The sequence below is a fragment of the Chelon labrosus genome (genome assembly GCF_963514085.1).
Source record: "Chelon labrosus genome assembly, chromosome: 13".
Taxonomy (NCBI): domain Eukaryota; kingdom Metazoa; phylum Chordata; class Actinopteri; order Mugiliformes; family Mugilidae; genus Chelon; species Chelon labrosus.
The window spans coordinates 8,589,656-8,607,732 of NC_140346.1; the positions used below are offsets into that span (position 1 = coordinate 8,589,656).

At 44.6% G+C, this 18,077-nt stretch overlaps 2 protein-coding genes across 2 annotated transcripts in view; both read right to left on the reverse strand.

Moving 5' to 3' along the window:
• Positions 1-499: 499 nt before the first annotated feature.
• tmem25 (transmembrane protein 25) lies at positions 500-7,211 on the reverse strand (the record flags this gene model as incomplete). The annotated part of the gene is made up of 8 exons (XM_084559611.1): positions 500-1,089; positions 1,205-1,294; positions 3,509-3,615; positions 4,800-4,833; positions 4,945-5,076; positions 5,514-5,804; positions 5,895-6,239; positions 7,133-7,211. 8 exons carry the CDS (start codon positions 7,209-7,211, stop codon positions 1,016-1,018), a joined length of 1,152 nt encoding a protein of 383 aa, XP_084415737.1. The 3' UTR covers positions 500-1,015.
• A 3,281-nt stretch (positions 7,212-10,492) lies between these two features.
• sik3 (SIK family kinase 3) overlaps positions 10,493-18,077 on the reverse strand; it is a 36,473-nt gene continuing 28,888 nt past the window's right edge. Inside the window, exons 20-26 of the mRNA XM_084559317.1 lie at positions 17,254-17,423; positions 16,962-17,089; positions 15,425-16,194; positions 15,136-15,290; positions 14,294-14,423; positions 14,079-14,205; positions 10,493-13,959 (exon numbers count right to left, since the gene is read on the reverse strand). Of these exons, the coding sequence (XP_084415443.1) occupies positions 14,084-14,205; positions 14,294-14,423; positions 15,136-15,290; positions 15,425-16,194; positions 16,962-17,089; positions 17,254-17,423 (1,475 nt within the window). The 3' untranslated portion in view covers positions 10,493-13,959; positions 14,079-14,083. The remainder of the gene's footprint in view (positions 13,960-14,078; positions 14,206-14,293; positions 14,424-15,135; positions 15,291-15,424; positions 16,195-16,961; positions 17,090-17,253; positions 17,424-18,077) is intronic.

Genomic DNA, 18,077 nt, shown 5'->3' on the forward strand with positions numbered 1-18,077 from the left:
GCAGCTCCATCTAGTAAAACAAAGGCCCAAGTGAGTGCGCTCGGATGAATGTTTTAAATATTCTAATAACGCTGGGTGCTGAAAATGCATTTTCCTGACAGACTGCATTCCTCGTTCAAGCAGAGAAAAAGACAGAGGAAAGCAATAAGGTGCTCCCACAACACCATTCTGCTTCCTGTTTGAAGAAAAGCCACACTAACCCGCGACCCAGAGCTCACACCTGGCACGCACACACTCGTGCATTTTTTTCTCTTCTCGTGCACCTGCTATCGCATGAGAAGAAAGCAGATCATCTAATAGCTCCCTCGCAAGATGCAACAGTGACTTCACCATCACCCTCATGTGTCAAAACCACGTCACCCTTGTGACAAACAGAAAATCCATAAACCACTTCAGAGCGCCCCCTGGTGAGTGGCAAACGAAACCACAGCATGGTAACCATTTCACTTACATACACTCTCCATATCATCTTTATTAGACATTCTCTTTTATACACATATACATATGCATACAAATATACAGTACATGGCATGTTACATGTCCATAAACAGTTACATATTCTTATCTTATGCAGATATTACTGCTCAAACTGTAAAATATCACATTAACATTCTGGTGTTAGCATAGAATAATGAATGCATTCCAATAATGCGACAAGGAGGAGGACATTAAGAGCATGTGGTTACAGGAAATCATGTCAGACATACTGAATATGAGAATCTTTATCTGGAGTTCACACGTCAGCGGTGTAAGTACTTAATGACAAAAGCATTGTCTTATTTTGCAAAATCTATGTTTATGTTTGAGTCAGAGAAACAGGCCTGTTGGTGTCATCCAGAACCAGATGAGGTCTCCACAGCGAGATAGTTTCTGGATCGAGTTCTTCCTGGTCCAGCTTGAAGGTGACTGATGACTGGTTGAATGGCAGTTGTTCTGGGTTTCTTCCTTGGACAGCTGCACGGTTTGAAGTAGTTTTGCATGCACCTGCAGTGTGTGTGTATTACTCTGAGGTCCGTCAGAGCCAGATCTCCTCGCTGCTTGTGCTGTTCACCTTATAGATGTAGCCCACCATCGGGTATCTGGCAAAACCTAGAAACCGTTGGGGGAGAGAATAAGACAATAAATACTCGCTGCTGTTCCTCTGCACCAAAATGAAAGTATAAATAATGAAAAATGCAACGGGATCGGAGCGTATTTCCCTGACCTCTGGCGGCGTAGGCTAAAGACAGATCTTCCTCCTCCTCTTCCTCTTTCTTCTGCTCTCCCACACTGTTCTGCTGGGCAGCCTCTCGGGCTACGAGACGTGATGCAGGAAAGATGCGGATATAATGATGAGTTTCTTGCAGCATAGTTTTGAGGAAATAATTTTATCTTTTACGTGTTGCAATTAAATGAGAGTCAACTTTTACAACAGTATGTCATATTAGTGGCTGTAGCTAACCAGGTAAGAGAAAATGGGAGTAGAGGAGAAACTGCTAACCTGGCCAACGCTTCCACCACCACTGTCACTATTAAAGTCCCCATGAAATGATTAGTGGAGGGCTATTTGTTTCTGCATAAATACATGTTTCCTGTTAAAACAGAGCTAGGGAGGCCGTCCTCCTCCCCAAAAACCCAGTCTGCTCGGATCGTAGACTGCATAAAAAGTGGATACCATGACAGCTCCTCAAAAGTGAAGCCAAAGCAAGTAGAGCTTTGGCACCCCCTGATGGCTGGCTGCAGTATAGGTCATAATCTCCACCTCCTCTGTTGTGGAGGATGGTTTCTGTCATTTTAGGTGGTTAACATAATGTTGATACATGTTCAAGTGTTTGAGAAGTTTCATTTAGTTAGTTATAGATGTATAGAGACAGAATGTGATATTATGATGACTAACAGTTCCAATGACAATCACTCTGTGAAGCAATCCCATAGGACTATACGACTAGGAAAAAATAAATAGGTAAATAATCCACCATTTCTTTGTAACTGGTGGAGGTAGAGCACAGCACAGTATTAATCAAATGAAAACGCGGGAAACACCGGAAGTGCGGGCATTACTGCGCAGACTCGGCTTGAAAATCGTAAGATGGTGCAGTCTGTATCCCCGGAATTCTAACATCATTGTGGCCAATGGAAGGAACTGGAGACACGTCATCCATATTTTCTACAGTCTATGACCCTGATTGATCAGCTCCAATGGCCAGAGCAGGCACCGCCCACCCATACTGTATATGTTTGAGCCAAGAGCAGAAACCAGCCAAGAGTGGGAGGGGCATGAAAATTTGAGAAAGCATTCAACTGGATGCAAAAGTTCTTAGTGCAGGATGAGTCATTAACAGTTTTTACTCGTCTTGCAGGAAACACCATACTTCACCTTTACATATACCATTAAAATAAACACAAAACAACTTTGCCAGTGTGCTGAAAGATAGTTATAAAAACACGTCAAAACTGACACTGAAGTTTACCAATGAGCATACAAAACCCATGTTTAATAGACCAGCAGAGCAGTGTAATGACACAACTTTAAGCTTTTGTAGAGTTTAGTGTGCCGGGCAGTTTATGCTGAGCTCAGATAACAAGATGCTTGCAGCACCTTCATATTTAACCAACACATGACATATTATATACAGTGTACTTGTCAGCTAAGTGCATTTCTGAAGTAGTTCCAGAAGTAACCCCCATACATCCCTGCCTGCCTCCTTGTGATCCCTTTCAGGATAAGACTAAAATATTTGGACTTCTGACATTGAACTTTGAAGTCTTGCAGCTGTTGTCAAGCAGGCGAATGTCTGGAATCTTCACAGTTGTTTTTTTTTTTTTTTTACTTTAATGAAATGATAGTAAACTGTGCAAAAAAACTATCCATTATCCACTATAATACTGTGAAACGAACAAAATTAAAGCAGTTTTTACTTTATGAGAAAAACAGTAACCAGTGCAAAGCAATTTACAAAGTTTCCAGCCTACCAAAAAACCTTAATGCTCTCTTCATTTGATTATAAGTTCATTTGTATTTATACACAATAAATAACCTAAAAATTTAATTTCAAGTAAACCCTGTATTTTCTGTAAAACCAATCAACAGAACAGCCAAGCTTTCTGGTCTAAAAGTTGTACATTACAAAATCCATCGCTGGATCAACTGACGCTGTCATTACCCTCTATTTGCAGCTTTTCGACACGGTGAGAGAAAACATAATTCCAGAGTATTCAGTGAATTGCTTGGCCTTAAAAGGTCACAGCTAATCATATTTCACACCAAAAACCACAATTTATTTTAAGTTTTAGCATGAAACTGCAAGAGGCTCCATTCATTTCATGTCATTGTGACAAAGCAAAAATGAGAAATTTTAAAATCATAGTGCAACATCTCATTTATTGACAGCAATGATTCCACTTGGATTTCCAAGTTGTCAGTGTTAAATATGGTCTGTGTAGATGTTTGGCACACTAAATAGTCACATACTACACCTTCTCTTTGCAGAATATGCATGGATTGCATTATGCTGCAAGGGCCTCTTACCTTTTCTCAAAGTGCTGAGGTCGTTGAGCTGCATGTTGGAAGGAAGCGACATCTCTCTGGGGATGTAGGTCTTATCAGGTTTTTCTGTCTTCAGATTGGCTGAGTCACTGTGTGGACATTATGGACGGGTATCAAACTTGGATTAGAGGTGTTATTGATCTGTAGGATGGGCATAAAATCTTCCTAAGAGCAGAAAGTTGCCTTCGCCAGTTTTTTCCGTCCTATCCGCTAATGTGCTGAGGGGAAACTGACTAGGTGAGATGTGGCATGAGGGCGTGCTGAATTGCAGATGGTACCGGTGCAGTATCAATGGTAAGATATTGTTGATGAAGTGGGAGTTTGGTGATGTCCTGTTGTTAAAAAAATGACTAATACCTGATTTATTGACCGATTTCTATACAATATCAAAGCAGTTCTCTACAAGTTACAACAAGCTTGTCTAGTTTCTCTTGATCACCACCAGATATAAAGCATGCAGGTACAGGGAGAACATTCAAACTCCACAAAGAAAGCTAAGGATTTCCACACTAAGTTGCAGAAATGTTCAATGTTTACTGCATGAGATGAAGTGCAGAATCATTATGATTCATATGTTATTTGATACTACAGGGAGTAGGTGGACATTTTGGAGAAATAAATCTTGTTATTTTTTTGCTGAATTTTTGGAAATTTGCAGCGTTGTTTTACCCTCTTTCACTCTCTCCTCTGTTTTTTTATGACATAATCATCATCACGGTCAAAGATGGTTAGCAGCTTACTTTTTTAAGTGGATTTAAACACAGTTTAAATAAGTTGGAGCGAAAAGGGAAGAATTACACTTTATTGAGATGATCCTGTGTTTGGATGCTAAAAGCGTAATATACGGAATTGAAAGGAGAAGGAAATTTGGGAAACAGTTACGTATCCTCTCCCCGCAAAATTTAAACAAATTACAAGGTGCTGGCTATGCATTTACTGCACAAACTTGAGAATGGTATCAGTCTTCTGATCTAACTCTCAGCAAGAAAGCAAATAACCTTATATCTGAAAGTGCTGATCTGTTCCTTTAAATGAGCCTCACAGTTTTTATGACGTTGGCCCAAGATGCATGTGTCATAAATCTGTCTTCCTGTCACTTGTAGAGAACAAAAAAAGAGACATTTTCTGAGCTAATTGAATGTATTTCTTATATAAGTCAGTCTGGCAGTATCAGAAAGCGTTCATCTAGCATATTTGCCTGACTACATTTCCTTTCTTCCTGTCTCATTTGCTCTCCAACATCCAGTGACGCGTGTCTGACGGCTTTATTCACCTTTTCTTGGTCATCAGAATCTCCACTGGCTCGTCTGCAACGTAATACAAAGAAGAGCATCAGACTGTTGAAGCGTGCACGACGATCCATGCGACAGTGCTACAACATCAGCTGACTTGCTCACGACACACACAAACACACCCACCGATGGACTTGCTCTTATTTTTTTGCATGAGGCAGAGGACTATCAGACTGAGGATGAGGAGGGCCATGAAGGCCATGGCTCCTCCAGTCACTATTCCCAGCATGGGCACCTCCACACGGGACTGCAGAAACTCTGGGGGCAGAAGAAGATTTCAAGTTAATTCAAATCAACTTTATTTGGCCCATCCAAGTGAGCAGTGTGCAGCCATGCAAAGCCATGCCCCACAACTTTTGTAACAGAGTTGTGGTTTCATGGGGCATTATGTACGGTTTTATTTCTTGAAATGTTTTATTAAGTTCCATTATTGCCCTGCAACCTGACTGTGCAGGTAAGACTCCACACAGTCACTGCCCCAGGCCAAGAAATAGTCCTGACTTAATAACAATTTTTTGTTTTTACAGGTTGTTTTTGTGCCTGCATCTTGCTAGCATCTTTATGCTAAAACTGTCAAAGAAAGCCAAATACGTTTATTCTTTAATATGCCACTCTATTGTTATATAACTCATATTGCCTAAAATGCCAGCATTGGCTCATTTTAAAGGATCGGTTTTTCGTTTTTCCTCACTGACCTGCCAGTGTGAGGTTGCTTTGCACCGTTCCCACACTGTTGCTGGCGTTCAGCGAGATGTTCCCTGATAGGCTGCTCAGCATCACCTTCAGCGTGTGATTGGTCAGCCAGGGGTAGCTTCGAGAGTCCAGGATGAGGAAGTCAGAGGTGTTGGCAACCTGCTGGCCGAACTGGTCCACAAAGGTGATAGTGGCAGGCGGGTTGGACCGCACCAAGGCGAAGAGGACGAGGGAGAGACCCGGGTCTGAGGTTTCACTGTAGTGGGCGTTCACTCTGAGGATCTCTGGCTGGACTGGAACAACGAGGAGAGAAGCAGCACTCTATTTATCGTATCAACTGAAAATGGCCCCTTTAAGTTTCTTGAAATATCACACAGACTCACACTGGACATTGAGCGTGACCGTGGCATTGTAGCTCTCTCCTGTCCTGGGGTTTGATGCGACACACACCAGCTCCCTGTCCCACTTCCTGGCCCTCAGAGAGAAGGAGCTGTTGAGATGGGTCCCTGGTCTCACCACTTCAGAGTCTCCTTGTGGCGTCATCACCAGACGCCCGCGGTTTGGTACTGGCTCTCCCTGCTGCTGCCCGTTCAGGTACCAGGTCAGAAGGGGAGGAGCACGGGGGTCCCAGCCGTCTGACTGGCAGCTGAACCTGTGAGTCATGTTCTCCTGCAGTGTCAGAGCTGCCTGGTGCCGTCCATCTATTTTGGGGACGGGCTCAATTGCACCTGTGGGTGCAAAAGAAGTGTTGGCGCAGAGACAGTGGGAAACAGCTGGCTCAGTCTAATTAAAGCTCTGGCTCATTGATTAACAGGTCACATGTAATTAGTTTTGTTTGTACGATAACCAAAGAACAGAAGCAGCAACAAATGATTTCACAAGCGCCATACAATACCTATGTATAGGTATGTCACTTTATTTTGGGGGTCAGATAGAACAGGTTTGTGCTTTAACGTTGTTGCAGACCCTCTTTTCATTCGCTCCATTTTTACTCCTGCCTCTTTAAGACCTCCCTCCCAAAAAGTCCAGTCTGCTGTGATTGCTCAGCTGGCCCACTCTGTTGTTTCATTTAAACTATTTAGAACAAGTGTCTTGCCAAGCCGACTGCTAGCCAGACGTTACGCAAATAAACTGACTTTGAAAAATAACGGCAGAAAAGGACGGATGGCAAACAACGCATTTCGGGAAGTTCAGGAGCAGTGATTTATGGTGTAATGGGTAACTCCTTTTGACGTGCACCTTTGGACTTTGTAACTTTGCAGATATTTTATATGCACAAAAAAAGGCCCCCACTAACAACGTTCTGTTGCCAGACACCACAGGACACCCTCAGAAGGCCCATGTCCATTCTCTGATGAGTCACAACTGTTTTGGAGGCACAAGGGAGTCCTACACAGTGTTAGGAAGGTGGTCATAATGTTATGCCTGATCAGAGTATAACACACTTAACTAATGGAAAGGGAACACATAAAAAGCAAAATATGGCTTTTGATATTAAATGAATTAAAAAAATATTTTGGGTTTTTGCTCTGAAAAGAACAGCAGCTAACATTTAGCTTGTTATAGATGGATAGATAGATAGATTCAGGGATTCATAGGCTGGAGTTGCTCTTAGTCTTACCTGTCCAGGACAGGGCCAGTGTGTGAAGGAACACTACAGCAGAGCCAGTTATCCACCTCCTCGGACACGCGCCCTCCATACCGGCCCAGCGGAGCACCACACACACGCACGTTCAACTACCTGCTTGGACAAGAGTTTCACACACTTAATGCAATATATGGCAGCGCAGGGTTAAAGGTTTATTCCACCTAAATAACAGACCCCTACATGTGGAGATCAATTTGGTTTGGTAAAAACTTTGGTAATCCAATATGAGGTCAGGTTGAAATGTTTTATCAGTTAGTATCAGCATATGAGTATGGTGACATGTCATTTGGATTTCATTAAAGGGCATATTTCAACTAATACAGAGAAAATAATACCTCTGCATGCAAATGGATAGTCACCAATCAGAGTCATTTCGTTGTAAACAATTTAAACTCCAGATAAAGCCTGCCCCAGCAATTTGATTGACCTGGGCAGATCTTTCCGAGAGCATAAACACTTCCCAGTAAAGTGATGTCACTTGAGTCAGCATTTGGGACTGAAGAAGATCTTCTTCTAGTCTCATCTCATACTGGGGCAGCAGCCTCAAGCCAACAAAAGAAGCTACCGGCATCACATATCAGAACTCCAACTTGTGATCAAGTTACATCACAGGTTAATAGGTTTTGAAAAGGAAGAAAAATGCATGAAATAAACAATGCTTCTCTGATTCCAATGCTTTGACAGCTTCAAAAAATAGGCTTAAGTCAGTGAACGGTGTGTGTGTGTACATGTAGGTTTTGGTTTGTGATTCTGGGTGAATTCTGCTTCTGCGTTCTGATAGATGAGCTTGAGATGCAGGCCCGAAGAGGCAGGGAGAGCTTCAGTGCAATAAAAACAAAAACAAGGCTTACACAAGACTCTTCATGCGGACGGTGACACACGTCTCACGCTCCACTAATTCTGTCTAGCTTTGCAGACTTATCCCATCACCACAACACTAAACACCGACAGGCCCGCTCGGATCGATGCTCACACACATGCAGCAGCAGCAGCAGCAGAGAACCAGTGATGTCTAGTGCTGTGTTTGCTGTGGGGGTCATGTGATCTGTATGTGCACCTTGGATGAAAGCAGGAACTGAACCGTTGAGGAAACACAAACAGCACTAATTCCACACCGATGGCAACAACCAGGAAGATTATTTTAATGCATGCATGCACGCACGAAAAAAAGGTCAGGCAGCTCTTTGCAATCAGGCTGAGGATGCTTGATGCACTGACAATCCAAAAGGCAAAGGGCTATATACATTACAGTGTAGAGTGTGCCTTCTACACACAAACACACACAATGCGCCCTGTGCGGCTGCATGCAGATGTGTACAAAAGAAAATCCACTACAACGCGCAGAGTATTACCTCAGCCCTTTCTGCAGACGCCGCTGTGATTCAGCCCGCTGGAGCTCCATGGCAGCAGAGGAGGAGAGGATGAGAGGAGGGAGCGTGAAGGATGGTGATGACAGCGGAGAGATGAGAGGCAGCCCTCCCTGACTCAGTTCCTTTCCCATCTGCGTACGCTCATACACTTACACATACACACACACACAAGCACAAGGCTCTCTGCAGGATACGGTAACCTCCAGTAGCAGCATTCACTAGCTGGCAGGGGCTGGCAAAGGCTGGCTGACGCAGGCAGTCGCCGTGTCGCCACTCTGAGGACTTGAGAATGGGGTGGGAGGAGGGAGGGAGGGAGAGACAAAAGGATCAAGCAGCTGATGAGATGGAAAGTGGGGGGGGGGGGGCAAGGAAAGGAGCAGAGGATGTAGAGAGAGAAGGAAGTAAGGAAGAGGAGAGTGGGCAGAGAGTCGTGAGGGAAGGAAAAAGATACTGTGTGGGGGTGGAGAGGAGAGGAGCTTCATGCAAAACATCAATCTTTAACAACCTAGTATTGAATGTGGGGAGTGAACTCAGGTCAGAGGGATAAACACATCTTTCCCCGTCATCCATCATTCCCGTGAGCACATGATCTACGGTTAAAGGACCAGGTTTAACACTATCAGGGCTCAATTACTTCAGACTGAAAAGCCTCTGCAGTGCAGCTGTACAGACCAGAGCAGCAGTATGCAGAGCGCTGCAGGGAGAAGGCGGACAAAAGAAACAAGCTCACAGAACAGGTCCTTCTCTGTGAGGTGACTTAAAGGGACAAGACATTTCAGTTAAGACCATGAGAATAAGCCTAACACTGCCCCAAATTCCTCATCTTTCTATGGAAAAGCTGATCATCTACGCGTCGAGCAAAAGCTTTACCTCAGCTTAATCAGAACAACTCTGGAACAACGTCAGTAGAAAGTTCAAGACTTCAAACACGGCATTACAATGTGCACAAGCAGCTGTGCAAACTGATATGGCCAGATACAGATACAGGTCATCACTGAGTAGCTGAAGACGCAGTTCATTAAACACAGTAACTTGGACTTTGTATTGTTATTGCTCAAAAGTCTTAAATATCAGAATTAGCACTTTTTTTTTTCTTAACTCAAACTGTACCGAGTAGTATTTTAAGGTTGTGAATACACGTTGCATACGAGGACAGAAACTAAGCCATGATGTCCAAGGAACTACATCAGGTAAAGAGTATGAAACTGAACCCAACGGCCACTCTGATAGAACTTCTCTGCTGTAATGATGGAAGAAATAACTGGCAGGACAGCAATTTAAGCAGCACACACTCCGTACCATTAATCAGGCCTTCATGGGAGAGCAGCTAGCAGAAGTTGCCCCAAGTAAAATGCATATCCTATGTGGAATCCGCCAAACACCATTTACAGAACTCTGAACAGGAAGGATGAGATTCTCTGGTCTGCAATATGCCTGTTGAACACCAGGTGGTGCTCATCATCAGGTTAACACCGTCCCTACAGTGAAGCATGGCGGCAGTAGCATCATGTCAATGGGGTGCGTCTCAGGAACAGTGATGGGGAGACTGGTCAGAAGTATGTGGAGGAGCACTGATGCCAAATAGAGAGTGACCTTTACAGAAAACCTGAAATCATGTTAACAGTTCACCTTTCAGCACCACAGTAAGCAGAAGCACGCAGTCAAGACGACACTGGAGTGGCTTCAGAGCGAGTCTCTGACTGTGGTCCAGACACAGAAACCCAAACCTGTGGAGAGAGCAGGAGATGGCAGTTCACAGACAAGACTGGAATCGCTGGGAAGAACCCGAATTCAGGGTCCAAATTATAACAGACTGCAGTTCATTTTAAATAAATTCGACAAACATGTAGATTGATAATCTCACTACTGAATCCATTAACTTATTATGCGTAACACAACAAATCAGCCTGAATACTTACTCCTTTAAACGACTGGAGCAGGTAACACAAAGAGACACAAGTCAATCTTTTAAATTATTTCTTTATTTATATATATTTATTTATTCATCTCAGTTTGGTTGATATTCTTTTTAATTGTTGTTGCACTTTAGTATTTTTGTACTCAACAGAAATGAACATAAAAACAACAACAACAAAAAAAAAGACAAACAAAATAAAATAAAAAGAGGAACCAATATAAAACATAATGAACCTAAGAACCGGAGTGGAGCAGAGAGCTGGGATGGAGAGAAAAGACAGAAGTAAGGGATGGAAGTTTTAAGACAGGAGAAAAAAATAAAAATTAAAAAAAACTAAAAATGAGAGGAAAGAAGGGTCAATCTGATCAGGCAGATGTGTGTGAAGCAGCTCTCTCCCGTTACTTCTGAATCATGTGCAGTGCTTTCCATTATCTCGAAGCAGCCCCTTCCTATGTGCATCTGCTCCTTCCAACCGTGCACAACACCTCTGGTACTGGCCACAACATTACATCAGACAAGGTGGAGTTTTAATCTTTTGAGTTTCTGTCCTGATACGGGACAAGAAACATGCAGTGTCCTTCCATTCCAATCACCTCCCTCCTCTACACCCAGCGAGTCCTCAATCCTTTCTCTTCCAGTTCTCGGTTTTAGCTTGGTGTAAACAATGAGGAAAAAACAGGAGGACAGATCTGAAAGAGGAATGAATGAGAGCCGGAGGGAACACGGACTTGGAATGGAGTAAAGCTTCGTCTGTCCAATAAGACAGCGACTCAGTTTGGGAAGGAACGCTTTACACATCAGATCCACTTCACTGTTCACACCTGTACGTGCTCTTCTTTAAGAGAATCAGGTTCACTGCCAAGAACTAACCACGCTGAGCTGGAATGAGAGTGAATGTTGGTAAACAGGAAGTGGCGTGCCGCAAATGGAAAGCACGAGTGCTGCATGACACCATCTACAGCTCTCGGGTGTATATAGCATACAGTATGTTGACCGTGCAGCCAGGTATTGTGATGATCTGGCTTGTACAAACACATACAAGTGGAGCTTTGCACCACAGTCTCTTGGTGGCCCAATATTGATTCAATATCCAGGATTATTGTATACAGGAGGATAAATAGAGGTCGAACAATAAACTAAATTTAAAAGAAGAGGAGGAAAGGGGAGGGTCAGTCCTCTGCTGTGGTCCCCAGTGTGTTGTAGCCTCCATCTGGCTGTGCTTTGGCCTGACTCAGCAGCCTGGGGGGGGATGGGGGGAGGGCATGTTTATGGTGGGCACACCCTGCCCTGCTCTGACCACAACTTGTAATCCTTTGTTCCTGAAGTATATTTTGATAATCAATTCCTATGGTCACTTCCCTTTTACAGTTTCGAGGTGTGTCCAAGGTGAATCCAATCGTCACCTCCTCCCATCTTCCCTTCTGGGTTCAGGGTGAAATAAAAACGAGGCGGAAGGGAGTTAACGAAAAGCAAGAGAAGGAGAGCGGGGGGGGGGGAAGTGATGCTGTAGTAACAAGGTTAGCTTGGGAGGAGGGGCCGTGTCCGTAAGGCGCCACCTGATCAGAGGCAGACGCAGTTAAAGATGACGGGAAGATCACAGCAGACAGGTAGGGCAGCAAGTGGGAGAAAGAAGAAGTGGGTCTGTCGTCCGTCTCCACACTTGTGATGTTTAGGATGATATGTCAGCTATTTTACAAGTTATTCCCTCGTTTTTTGTCCATTTCTTTTTTTTTTTTGTTTTGAGTGTCAAGTCTTTGTAGCACCCGAACCAACCCAGACAAATCCCCAAGCCTGACCCTGTATAGCCTGCCACAACTACCCCATCAACAGAAAACAGGCCCGACATCAACAAGAATGACAGTCACAACATCAATTGAAATGATACTTTAAAAAGCAACACAAAATAATTACTCTCCTCTTATTCAAGTGTCTCGACGTAATAATATTAAAACAAATAAGAACAATCGTTTTTGTACGACACAGGAAGAGCGCCGTCTCTCTTCTCTCTGTCCTCTTTTGGCTAGAAATCTCAAGATTCATAAAAGAAAACGAACAAAAAAAAAAAAAAAGAAACAGTTGAAGACGTCCAAAAATACAAATGATAAACGATACCAAATATAAAAAAGCCTCCCCAACAACATCTAAAAACAAAAATTTAAAAAAAGAAAGAAAAATATTTGATACAGAAATTGCAATAGCGTTCTATACATGGCATCACTGTACAAGGAAAGGAGCAAATGTCTGGTAAAACTACCCACAATGCAGTACAATGTCACTGACATGGGAGGAGAGGATGGAGAACAAAGGGTTGGGAAATCCAGGGTTGGAGGAGGTGTGGAGGGAGGAACTGAAAAGCAGGGTGACAGTATGAAAGAGAGGGGGGGAACTGCAAGGAGGGGTGGTAACAGACAGGATAGCTTGAACCGAAAGTGCAGAATTACTTAAGTCATTAAAGAACAATGTTGTCTTCCTTGCAACACAGAGTTGTTTTCCTTTAATAATAATAATAATATTATTCATTATAATAAAACTTCTTTTACAGAAAACAGTAATAACAAGTAACAATATTGACCATAATGCCTACATGGACATTAGCCGTAAAAATGACTTTTAAAATAAAATAAAAACAAAGTAAAATGAATGCCAGAACAAAATAATAAGAGAGCTGGTTTGTCCTGTGCGATGTCACTAAGCTCCATCTTTGGATAGAGCGGTTTCGTTGCCCGGTTGGAGCCTGACCCAAAAAAAAAAAGTAAGTAACCTGCCACCCGGCCGAAAGGGGCCACCGCTGCTGAGACTTCAGTCTGCTCCGGAATGATCTGCTGCAGGACAGCAGGAGGGGGGACAGAGGGAGGAGCAGACTGAACTTCATAGACACCGTCCCCCTCGGCTCGCCCCTTCTTCCTCAGTCATGCACGCAGACACGCATACACACTCGCACCTAATGTGAATACTTTGGGTTTGTGGCAGCAGTATGTATGCTTCTTTGTGTTGTTGGACTCCGTGTTCTTGCAAGTATTACTGTTTCAATGAGGCCTGTGAGGCACGTAATGAAGTATGCCAACAGTTAGGGTAGAAAGGGGAGGTTTCGGGACGGGGCTTGCAGGTGGGCGTGAGGTGGGGGGGGTGGGCCAGGTTTGTAGGGTGGAGGCGGTGAGGGGGGTCGAGTCAAAAGAGGGAGGAGTGGAACCCCAATCTACCCACGATGGGAGGTGAAAAGAGGACACGACCTGCGGCAATGAATGCTGGATGTCCGTGCAGAAAATGCTGGCACTTTGACCTTTGAACCCCTAGGCCCCACCTGTGACCCCCACCCCTGTAATGTCTGTACCCACCCCACCCACCACTCTCTCGCGCAGACTGCCCTCCCAGGGACAGATGGAGACAGACAGATGGACACAGAGCGCCCCCGCTTGGGCAGACGATGGTGGTTTGGCGTGATGCTGCTCAACTCAAGTCAACACAACTCAGGATGGCTGATATGGACCGATGTACACAGGATACATCTTTTCCTGCAGGGGGACAGAGGGACAGGAGAAACATTTTTCAGTGATTTTGTCTGCACTATGGTGTATGTAAACTTCAGACGCTTTCTGTTTATAGTAAAATGAACTCTGCGCTGTGTGTGTACCTGTGCTAGACCCCGGCCTGCTCCATGCTATACTGCAGGTCAGGGGGCTTGTAGCTGAGGAGCATGTCACTGGTGCAAGAGGAGGGGTAGCAAGCTGCAGCATGGAGCTCCCCTTCAACGTCACACACTGTATGAGAAACACACGTCTATTACTGCTGCGGTCAAAAGAAAGAAACAGGAACATTTGCATTGAGTTTGAGGTGCTTCGTGCTGACCCGACTCTTCCCGCTGGCGCAGCTGCTGGCTTCCCGTCAGTGACGTCTGGCTGAGAATGTCCGACATGCGAGCAGAGCTTAGTGCTTTCCCGGCCAATAGGCTCATCCCAGACATGGGGTCTGCCTGATCCTGAGCAGGAGGTAAACAACGGCTTTAGACACAGTGCAATTGTTCATACTTAATGAAGAGCTTCTAGGGCTTACAAGGTGTTTGAACTTTGGATTACAGAGTATTCCTACAATGTGTCAACATCTAAATAAATATAGCCGTTTGGTTCATTCAGTCAATATTTGCATCAGATCTCATCCCACTAAGGAGGCTCACTGCAGCTCTCCACTGGCAAGGAAGATAAGCCGATGCTATTGTACAGTGTGTTAAGATTGGCTTGGTGTACTTGGAGAAATACGATGCAAGAGCTAATGATGGATCCTGCCAAATTCCCGAACAGCCCAGTTTCATTAGTATTGTTTCATGCTTTAAGTGTGATAAGTCAAGGCTAGGGTTTGATAGCATTTTACTAAAACTGAGCCTTATTGCATCTGAACACTTGAACTCACCCACTGATTTTTTTTTAATATTGTTTGTAGGAGATGCATTGCTGTTGTCTTGTGGGTGTTTAAGCTGGTCCACCATGTTTTTTTTAAACACTGCTGCTAAGTTAACACATGTCAGTTTGTGCAGTGTCAGAGTGAGAGGCTAAGTAGACTAATTAAACAGATCCGATGAGGGATTTAGTGGCTGGGCGCAAACAAATCCGGATGGTTCACCTACTTGGAACTGGATCTAAAATGTAACCGGCTTTTGGGACAGTGTTGTTGGTATAAACTAATCAAACACTCACGTAGGCATCATCACAGGTCTGGATGGTGTGGTGGCGTTGTAGCTGTCCTCTGGACCTATAGGCTTCACCCTGGGGACCTCGCGAATAGCTCACACCATTATGATCAGGCACCTCCATGGCTTGTCCCGGAGGCCTGCACTCCACATGCTCCGATTCTGAAAGAAAAGATCCTGTACATGTACACACTGTGTATTCAACAACCAAGATACATCAGAATTAACATGCACTTAATGTCAGGAGTCTAAATCACTTTATCTAGATTTACAACAGCTGGATAAACTGGTCACACCTCTTGTTGATGGAGGACTCCGCATGTAGCCACCATGCCTGTGTGTAGGGGAGTTGTAGGGCGGGGTGCCTCCTCGGGGAGGCCCCAGAAGCTCATGGGCTTCCCCGGCTTTTACCAGCAAGCCCTCGTGTGGGTGGTGGTAGCCAGTCGGTACCTCATCCTCCTCCATGCTTTCTGAGTGAGGTAAGCTGGGGCATGGTGCCTGGGCTGGGTGTTGCTGTGGCTGAACCTCCGGGGGTCGGATTTGAAGGAGATGGTGGTAGTGCTGCCCCCCAGAGGCACTCTGAGGCGCCTGTGGCTCCAAGCTCTCTCCTTGGCTCAGCTGGCGGAGAAGCAGCATTTCTCCATACTCCTGTGGTGCACCGCTGGGTGGTGTAGGGGGTGCTGGGCATGGCCGGGGACTCTGCCTCTTCAGCAGGGCAGCCAGGTCTTGTGGGGGCAAGCGGGGATCGGCATGGCCTGTTAAAGAGTGGCGGGGAGACAGGAGGCCCTGCAGGGTGGGAGTGACGTGCTGTTGTGGGGGACGGTAGTCCAAAGGAGTTGGGGAGAGCAGGGCCTGCTGTAGTGTAGAGGGGGCGCCATAGCTGCCAGTCCCCACTGCCCCGCTCTGGTAACCATCCAGTCCAGGGACTTTCAAGGAGGCTCCCTGCAGGTAGGGGCTGTAGGAGCCGACCACTCCGGACGCCCCCCTGGAGGCTGGGTCGCCAGAGAAGAGATGGGGATTGAACTGGGCTCCGTCATAGCCCGATGTGAAGCGGCCGAGGCTGCGACTGAATAAGAGTGAACACAGAGCATGATTAGGTACCTGTTGTCTAACGTCAGCACTGCTCCTAATCCCTCTTTACACAGTGCAAACACTTGGCTTTCAACAACCTACATAAAGACCCACACAGACAACCTAGCAAACGCTTCAGGCTTGTCCAGGTTCAAGTATTCACTGAGAGATGTAAAGCCATCACCAAAACATATATGTAAGATTTTTTACATCCTCTCTCAGTGAAGCCACTCCTGGCTACAAGGGCCTGTTCATTTATGAATATGATCTCAAGGGTCACAGGATGTGTGATCTCCTACTCAAGCTGTTGGAACATTTATATGGAGGCACTCACCCAGATACACTGAGGTGGAGAACTTGTTGGGGATGTTCATCTCAGCAAAGCGATGAGGCATTTAAATTAATTTTCAGCTCTAGGTAACAAGCAACATACTCTTATTCTGTTCTCCCAAAAATAAAAAACTGTTGTCTGAGTATTAAAGTCTTAATACTTAATACTATTATAGTCTTCATTTTCACAATATAGATTTTTGGTTATGTAAATATGGCAGAAATGTCAACAAGAACAAACAATAAAAAACAAAGAATGATTAACAGAAAAATAAAAAACTAATAACATGAATGTGTCTGTTCAGAGTAATTATGGGGAGTAATAAAGCAAAAATAAAACTAAAAGGTGGCAGAAGAAGACACGTAACAGTCCATTGGTATTGTTGTCAGGCATCAGGGGGTGAGGTGACAGGATGGGTCGGGGAGGGTCACCTGTGAGTCTCTGCATTGTCTGCGCTGAGCTGCTTCCCCAAGACTCTGTGTCCCCCTGGCGTGGACAAAAAGCCTCCCTGTCTCTGTGCCCCACCTCCAAGTTCCACTTCCTGCACCTGAATGGTCACCTGTGCAGTCAACGTTGGCAGCGATTATTCATCAAAGCGTCACGCTACTAATAGCAAATTAATAATTTACAGGGCTTATGGGAACATCGTTTGAACAAAATGTCAACACAGACTATTTGCATTAGCCGAGACAAAAATAAATGTGATTGGCTCTTTGCAGTCACCTGCTGTTGTTGAGGTACACCCTGTGCCAGTGGGACAGCAGGGCGGGCAGATGCTGCTTGTGGATTGGTTGGCATAGAGACTCGAGACAGGCCCGTGGGCGGTGGGCTGCCACTCTGGCCCTGGTACATCGCTGGAACACCATGCTGGTACTGCACTGATGACTGACCTCCTAGGAGAGATAAGGAGTCACGAGAGCAAAATCACTGACTTGTAAAACTGACATTGTCATCAGTTTTTTTTTTTATATGGATGCAAACACATGCATGGTGACAAAAACAGAGCTGCCCCAAATGGGGAAAAAACTAACAAAACATGTTAGAGCATTTCAACACATCCCATAACCGTGTGACGAAGGCTGCTGAATGCTAAAATTAACACAAGCAAAAAGGTAGTCACCTATGCAATGGAAACACGATCACACATACTGGGTGGGTGGTTTAGAGCTTTGGTGGTGCTCCATCATGAGGAGCTTTGCAACGCTGTGTTGTTACGATTGTGGTTTTCTGTTTGTTTGTGGAGTGACAGTATTCCTGCAGGAGGGGTACACATGACCCTGCTCTTAAAGCTAATTGCTTTTGCAAAGCGCATCAGCACCGAAGCTTAGTTTAAAAAAAAACCAAAAACAACAGATTTCCCTATTTAAAATCACCTTCATTTGAAAGATCTGGCACTGATTCTCAATATCCTTGGATACATTTTTTAAATATATGCCACTTCCTTCATCCTCTGGATAGAAATAAAAAGACTTGCGTTTGAGATTGTGGTATCTTTTAATAATCTAGTCAAAACTTCTGAATTGACTCAGGAAATCAGTGGTGATAGC